Source organism: Electrophorus electricus, chromosome 14 (genome assembly GCF_041902795.1).
Source record: "Electrophorus electricus isolate QZ-2024a chromosome 14, ASM4190279v1, whole genome shotgun sequence".
Lineage (NCBI taxonomy): Eukaryota > Metazoa > Chordata > Actinopteri > Gymnotiformes > Gymnotidae > Electrophorus > Electrophorus electricus.
Window position 1 is genome coordinate 16,032,209 of NC_137510.1, and position 8,793 is coordinate 16,041,001.

The window sequence follows — 8,793 nt, forward strand, 5'->3', positions numbered from 1 at the left end:
AAAATTGTTTTACACTCAGTGGGGCCATGTTGTGGTCCCGAGGCTAGGCACTCATGAAATGGAGCTCCAAAACTGTATGATGCAATTTAACTACACAGTCAGCAAACAAGAGAAAGGCAATGAGAAATATATGCTTTGACATAAATAATCAATTATACACAACTTCTACATACAAGGGACTCATTAGTTCTAATGAATAACATTAGAAATGCAATTGCATTTAACGCATTTGAGAAATTCCAAACTATGCAGTCTATCTTTAAATATATACCATTATATTTTATTTTTCATATTATTTAATGAAGGCCTTTACCTTTGTGATTGATGGCATCAACAGCACATCACTTCCACCTAGTGGGCAAACAACAAATAGAAGTCTTATCTCTACAAGTAACCTAACAGAAGACAAAAGCACAATGATCAATTCCAGAATGGGTTTATTGAAATATAAAGCACTGACAGATGCAGATCAACCGCCAAAAAATAACTGATATGTTTGTGGGCAGACCTATTGCACAATGCAAATATTGTTACTAGTGGATGATAGAAAAAAAATGAGAAAGGCACTTCTGTCTTCAGGTCTGGGAACTGACAGGTTATCAATATAGGCACTTTTTATGCATCAACACAATTTTTTTCCAAACAAAAGACTATAAACATACCTTCTTGTCAGTGCTGATTGCTTACATTGGGCAAAAATGCCAGATGTATGTACATGCATAATTACCAAGATTACAATCACAAGTCTTCCAATGTCACTAGGAGAACACAGCTCTGAATACAGGCAATTCACTATACTTTTGACAAAAACATCCAGAATACTTTCAACTACAGAGTTTGATATTCCATTCATATTCAATACAAACCTTAATCTACAGAACAAGATTCTAAATCCACAATATTTATTATTTTACACTTTCCTCACATGCTTGCATGAAAAAGAATGTGCAAGTGTCACAGAAATCTGAAAATGGGAAGTAGGGAATTCAAACACCCATGTTAAGAAACAGTAATTTAATAAAAAGAAGCTACAGGACAAAATTGTTAAATAGTAAAAAATCAAATTAAAATGTAAATGCAAAACCTGTTAGTTACTTCAATCACTATAACCACAACCTAACCAGCACCGAAATGTTGCTTGAATACTATACAGCATGGGTTTGCACATTTGATTATTTATCTTAGATGTACACACCTCTTATTGGTTGAAAGACCACCACATGATGTCCAATACAGATCAGTGTTTAGTACTATATTTCTGACTGCTCATCACAGCAATACGTACGAGGGATGCAGTATGCAGTACAGTAGTAGAGGGTGTGTCGCACTAGGCTTATCTCTGAAACACACTACTTCTATGGGGCTCCAGTAAGGGTTTATGCAGGACAAACAGCTGCCTCTTACAGCCTTCCCATAGAGCCCTGGGGCCAGCACAATCTACATAACAGCCCAGCTCGATGACACAAGCTCCCATCTATCCTGAAATTGCTTAAGGACAAAGTGCTTGACTAATTTGAAATATTCAGCCCCAATACAGACAGGTTGTAAAGTACCGTATAAAGTGTATTGGTTTCAGGTAGAGGCGGTTTGCAGCAGCAGAAACATGCATATTTGTATCCGTGGCTAGACCACAAGGCCATGGCCTGTTGAAATGTTGCTTGTGCATCACCACCTTTTATATTAGAAGTGTACAGTATCAGGTTAGTGTCATCCATCCAAGTATACAAGTAGCTTCAAGAGAATCTTGAATACAAGGTTCAAATTGCACCAGTAAAAAGGCTTACAGTCAAACAGATTCACTGAAAACAAGCAAGAGCAGATCACAGGGAGCTACACAACTCATTTATGATCATTTATCCTGCATGTTAGAATATAAAGCGCCACAGCATCAAGTAGTGGTATACTCTGCCACCTGGGCGCACACGCACACATGCACACACGCACGCTCGCTTGCGAGACAAAGGCTTAGCTGAAATCCCGGTTAGGGAGGACAACTGGGGCCATCAAGGTCCAGAGGTACAGGGCCAATCCCAGCCAGCTGGAGCAGATTTTTACCCAAACTGCAGGCATGCTGCTCAGCATAGCCTGTGTGGTGGTGTCTGGCCTGGGAGAAGAGGAGAGGGCAAAAAATAAATACTCACATGGGTATATTGCTTCAGTCAGGCCGCAAAGGAACAAACATTCAAGTCGTAAGGCCTTCATATTCCTTACTTTCACAATTACTTATTCTTATTCTGAGGGAACATTATCATGATCCACTATATACAGCTGGAGTTAAATAAGAATAAGAACAGAAAGAAGCAGACTCTTGGGGCCTTAGCCCCAAAGCCTATTCCGCTCTTTCAAGAAATTATGAAAATCACAGTGAAACAGCAGCAGACGCACTTACATGTACCAGTTGGTGAGGGTCATCATGATGTAGAGTGAGGCCAGGAAGAGGTGGAAGTGAAAGAAGGAGTAGCTGTAAGTGACCCCATCCTCTTCATTGTCCACCACCCGCCGCAGGCCGTCCTCTCCCACCTCCCCCTCCACGCCCGAGCCTTTGCCCTCCTCTGTCTGCATCAGCTTGTTCACCTGAGTGTTACTGGATGAGCGGATGCTGCACATACAAAGAGCAGGCACTTATTGGGGGGTTGCTGCCAGAGGTGTGCTCAAATATCCCTGCAATTACCCCCCAAAACAGGTGCCAGATCAGATGGGAGCTGGGATTGATATTGATCAGGTGTGGGAGAGGATCCCTCAGTCTCCTCTGGACAGCTGTTAAATGTTAGCTCTGATAAGGGCTCTCTCAAGTGCCAGGAAACATGTGAAAAGGTACATAACCCCTAGTTTTAAAGCATTCTGTACTTTGCTCTTTACCATACTTGATTTCCACTTTTTAATCTATCATATATCCTCCTATCAGTCTAGGAAACTAAGGTGGTGCACATATTACCATGCAAGTGGGGCTGTAATTCTCAGTGCATTTAAGTAACAACACATCCTGGAGACCATGGTTGTCTGAGACTGCTATTCTAGGCTTCACCACCAACTGCTGGAAATTCACCACCTACTGCATGAACCCGAAGAGCCTAAGATAATGAAGAATTCTAGTATCAACACAAATGGCAACTTGTGTCTTAACTGGAAGAAGGAAGTGTGATTCGATATTGCCTGTCCTAGTGTCTCTTCTAATATGGTGAATGTTGTACCTGGCATAAAAAGTACAAAAGAGGAAGATGACCAGTCCCACAATGCCCTGGGCATCCCACCATTGCACAGTGCCTGGGGTACTGGTGGGGGTGGGTTCTGCACTGGAGCTGATGTTGGACACCAGGCTGAGAAGGCTGGGGTTACAAGCCCGATCTAAGGGTGAGGCATGCATACATATCAGTGGCTTCATATGACGCAAAGTAAACTCAAAGGACAAGCTATTACACAAATTCAGAAATGATTATTAAACTAATGGAAATAATGCACTGATTATTTGGATGAATCAAAGCTTTAACAAGTTAAAATTATTTTACAGGACTAAGAAATTTTTAAAAAAATACAATCCTATTACAAATAGTACTAGAGCTAACAAGCACTGTGTCCCACGACTGTCATGGCTACATGCAACTCTGCTCTCAGTAACAGGGCTATAAATAACAGGGCATGCAGGTGAGCAGGAAGGAAAATGGAAAAAAAAAACCCCAACCTATCCAACACCACAGAGCCCATGAAATACATGAACCTCATTAAACCAAGATAATATGAAGCATTATTATTTTTAAAATGTTGTACAGTAACTACTGTTATTTTGTACTAGACTTACTTGGATTGTTGGTCATGGCTGACCAGGTGACATACATTGTGTACAAAGTGATAAGAGATGACTGGAGTAGACCAGACTGAGGAGAGTGTTCCTGCAAGACACATGATCATAGATGTACGAGTAAGGAGAAAGAGCCGTTTCTCTGAAAGATACCTACATTACTAAGACAATCACATTCAACCCCTTCTAACTTCTCATATCAATATACCAGCCTTGGCTTTCAGCAGGTTTGTATTTCTTCCACTACTATTCTACGTTTTAGACCCATACAAATGCCATAGTTATCATCACTCAAATTATAATGCAGTGTCCTTTATTAAAGCTTTATTTGAACTCTTTGTACATGCTGATGACAACCTCGAATTCATCCTTAAAGTCATGATCAAGCAAGTATGCATTACCTCTATGGTAATGTCTGTCCATTAATTTATAATGAACATTTGAAATGTAGATGAAACGCGGAGATAAACACACGGCACTCCTCAGTACAAGTGAATGAGCGCTTATTAATTAATTACAATAGAAACTCTGACTAGAAGATTAACAATACTTGCTGTCTCACTTGACAAACACCCACCTTAGGAATAACCACTTTGTCTGTAAAGTATGGTCATTGTCTTTGCTGTGGAACTGAGAAGGTCTAGGCGAATCAACATAACATTACCTGCACTTTGGGTAGAATGGAAACCACGGAGACGATGATGCAGATGATGAGGTTGAGGCTGATGAACACCTTGTGCTCAGTGCAGTTGTCAGGCTTCGTGTAGTACAGGTAGAACAGTACAACAGCAGCAAAGGCCAGGGCATAGTGTAGGATGGTAAAGAACAGGAGACCTACACACACACACACACACACACACACACACACACACACACACACACACACACACACACACACACACACACACACACACACACACACACACACACACACACAAGTCTCGGGTTACTGCTAAGGTGTCAGATGTACACTGGTAACACCTTTCGTGGTGAGATAAGGGTACCCTACCAAAGAACCAGCCTTTCCTGTCACCATCCTCAGAGTTCCTCACCCACACCTCATTCCAGGAATGGGCAAAGTCGATCAGCAGGATCAACTGGATCAGGATGAACATGAAGGAGCCCACAATGCCAAAGTAGAACCACACTACATATGCAGAAGAAACAGTCAGCGCAGAGAAAAATAATAATGAGTAATGCACTGCATATCTGTTTTCTCTACTCTACTACACCTGCCTGAGCTCATTTAAGGCTTGACTGTGTGTAAAGGTAGACAAATGATTCGAACAAAACCCTGTACTACTGAACAATTACTCAAAATTCAAATGGAATTTTGGGCAACCGATGTGGAAAAAAATTGCATTACAGTATCTACAACTATATGTATTGTTTGTCATTACTATCTGTTGTAACAGTCCATCTTCTCTGTAAAAATACAAACTGTTTCTCTTGTTTAAGCAAACAAACTTACACATCATGCAATTACCATGTCCTAGACTTTCTCTACAAATTATGCACCACATATTACCCATTCAAGTTGATGATTCAAGGTAGAAACATTTTAAGATTCCAAAAATATGCAGTTATCCATTTTCTTTTGCTTCTATGAATGGTTTCAATCGATATTGGATATCCTGTTCTGGATGATCATTTCCATCTATAAACAACACACTGTACTCGATATTACACAAACCATTATTAAATGTTCCATCGGGGATGAAGAAGGCTCCAACAGTGATGCCAACCAGGATCAGGAATTTAAAGAACCAGAAACTGTAGAGATACAAGGAAGAGAAAGGAATCAACTTATTTATAAGTTAACCATGGAGAGAAACATTTCTCAGCTACTCCAATACTTCTGGAACTTACCCATTCTGAATGGCAGCACGAGGGTCTTTGCTGGTCCGCACACGAATCATGACGGCAGAGAAGACAAAGAAGAAACAAGCCATGGCAAAGCACATGCGGTACACTGATTTGTAGCCCACAATTACATCACAGTTAACCTGGTTCTCCACACCGGGTATTGTGCTCCCCCCTTGACAGAAGCCAGGGATCTGAAGAAATATTACGAAAGATCATTGCTGTAATGGTGCTGCACTGTTACAGTTACCACAACACATGTAAAGGAGATATAGGGGGCCGTTTACCCACTTTTTGAAGCTGAGTCTCCATGCCAGGTAGGATCATAATAATAGACACCAAGGTGCCCAATAGCAAGAAGAAGGAGAAAACCAGCCGTGTGACTGTCGAGTTGTTAGAAGATGGACAGCAACCACACAGAAGACAAGGAGCAGAGCCACACAAACATGACACCTAGAGGTAGGAGGGACAAAAAAAAGAAGAGTGAGAAAACAGAATAACATTGCAGAGACCAAAGAGGAAAAGGAAAGGGTCAGTGTCACAATCATACCTTAAGATAATGCCAAAGAATAATGTCTTCCAATATTCCTGCAACCACCACCCCTCCTAGACATTTATGTACAAGAGTTTCCCCATAATGAGTTCATGTAAACCACCCTGAAAAACAAGCTAGTCACTCCCAGGTTCTGATTCAATAATTCATGTTAAGGTATAGAGTAAACTGGTTGTACCATACTCTGCAATCATAATAGTTCAAACAAAGGAAACTTTGATCATAGTGGCTTAAATACTCATTGTTTTGAATGGGTGCACAAAGCTGATTTTTACATTATGGCTACACCAAGTCAGACATCATTTGCTGCACAAACATTAGAAAAGAATTGAACACTGTAGCTAATAATCTAGGCATCCATGTATTAGTAAAGTCTAATGTGATTTTTTTTACACAATAATAATAATAATAATATCTATTATTATTATTATTATTATTATTGTTATTATTAGACAATAAGAAATCTCAGTGCAGAAGGCATGTCAGATTTTCTATGCAACAACAAATGTCCACAAATCCGTAGTGTGCACCCACTCAAAGCTTAAATAAAGACAAATTATAACAGAACTTAACAAAATAATTGCAAAACAAAACATTTGGAGCAGAAAGGCACATTAAATCGTGTGAACCATACTACTTTTTCAAAGAAGCATTACATTATTTTAATGTATGCAATTACTGACACAAAGCAATAAAAATAGTTTTTTTTAATGAGTCTTCGATTTAATATCTATGAAATATATCCACATCAAAATGTGAAGACAGGTAAAATAGCTGACGTTTTTCTGACCTACTTGGTTGAGTTGAATTTTACCTAGCTTTAGATTTTTAAAAGCAGTTAAAATGCACTATACGGAAGGGCATATCATTATTGGCTGCTTGAAATATAGCTGTTAGCCAACTAGCTGTTATCTCTCGAGCATCAGACCATTGACAACATATTGGGAAGAGGTTTATCTCGTGCCTAACCAGACAGCTGTTTGATTAATCCGCAAATTCGTTATGCGCCACGAAGACTACAGGTGCACTTAGAGTATTTTTATTCCAACTAAACAATCTGTAAACTGATGCATATTCTAGCTACTAAAACACGAGTAACGTTAACTGAAACAGGCCAAGTTAGGTACTTTAGGTATCTTAGCTAACATATATAGCTAGCTATAGTTAACGATGTAGCTATACCGCTGATGCAAGTAAGAACTTTTCGACATAAAAACCAAAGTGTCGAAAGCACTGGGTCATATGACTTAGATAGCTAACTCTAGCTAGGTAACGTATCCAGTACATGAAGACATGCATTACTCAAAGTGTTTAGCCAACCTAGTTAATCTAGCTAGCTCGCTGGCTAGACTGTCGAAGTTAAGTTTGCTGTCGAGGTATGCTGGGTAGCTGTGCAATGTAAGAAGTCGTAACATTTAGAAGTATACAAATATTCTTTGGTAGGTAGCTACACGATCTCGGCAGCTTTTAAATTTAGCCAGCTAACCTAGCTAGCTAGGTTAATATTACCTAACCTAACTAACTAGGTTAGGTTAGGTTAGCTAGGTTAACCTAACTAACCTAGTTAGATCATAACTAAGAAATATGTGAGGTGAGTAGAGTAACCTACATTTGACAGATTTAGCTAATCTATTTTACTGTTAGCAAGACAGTAAATTGCTGTGTGGGTACGGTGAAAAAACAATGAATAAACAAAATACGTACACAGCTTGCAAGTGAACATAACGCCATACAAGCCCCCATTTTCGATCAGATGTTCCACGAGCAAACAGAAATCGGTTGGCGTTGCCTCGTCAGTATTTAACTTTACAGGCTAGTCTGCCGCAGGAGAGTGAAGTTGGATAAGGTAGCGAGCTAATCAACTGAAACCGTAAAATTTCAATAATAAAAGTGTAACTGCCACCGCTATTATCTAATTCGGATGCACCTGTGGATAACGAGTAGGGAAGGTTTTTCAGAAATAAATATGGCACGAAGTTTAACCTATGTATTTTGTTATTTTATTTTTTTGCTATTTATAGTTATTGATTCAGATATTTTGTTTTTATTTTAATGTCTACATGTGAACAAAAATGTTTGCTTTTTAAAGTGGTTTCGGCTTTCTCCGTTTTCTTCCTGTAAACGTTGCCTTTATCTTTTACTTTGGCCGTAATAATAATTCCCAAGCCTTTAATATACAACTGACTATGTGATAATCAGAATATGTACAGCATATTCTATTGCTGTTGTGGTCAAGTCGGAAAAGGGTTTTTATTATTTCTTAAATTCCCTCATCAATAGTTCTACATTCTTGCACCTGTTATCCTGTTAGGGCGTCACCATTTATATAATTTACTTACTTAAAATTGATAACTTTTAATTTGTTATTCAAAGGCATCAAAAGTATGTCGGACCCTACTGAAGGTGTTTTCACTTTACCTGTTAATGGAAGGTTGTTTGGAACTTTGGTGTTTCTGTAAACTCTAAAGTAGATTTTATTATGCCATACCAAATGAAAAGTGTTGAAGTCGTTAAATTATACATATAGTTGTTTCGTAATGTACTAATTCACACAATTAAGAATAGCAAACGTTTTTTTACA

At 39.0% G+C, this 8,793-nt stretch overlaps 1 protein-coding gene across 1 annotated transcript; it reads right to left on the reverse strand.

Moving 5' to 3' along the window:
• Positions 1–420: 420 nt before the first annotated feature.
• On the reverse strand, positions 421–8,058 carry serinc2l (serine incorporator 2, like). Its single transcript, XM_035530934.2, has 10 exons — positions 7,917–8,058; positions 5,951–6,112; positions 5,666–5,853; positions 5,490–5,569; positions 4,806–4,943; positions 4,461–4,630; positions 3,797–3,887; positions 3,192–3,345; positions 2,390–2,599; positions 421–2,104 (listed from the first exon to the last, which is right to left on the reverse strand). The coding sequence occupies exons 1-10, from the start codon at positions 7,953–7,955 to the stop codon at positions 1,966–1,968; spliced, it is 1,371 nt and encodes a 456-aa protein (XP_035386827.1). The 5' UTR covers positions 7,956–8,058; the 3' UTR covers positions 421–1,965.
• Between the last annotated feature and the right edge of the window lie 735 nt (positions 8,059–8,793).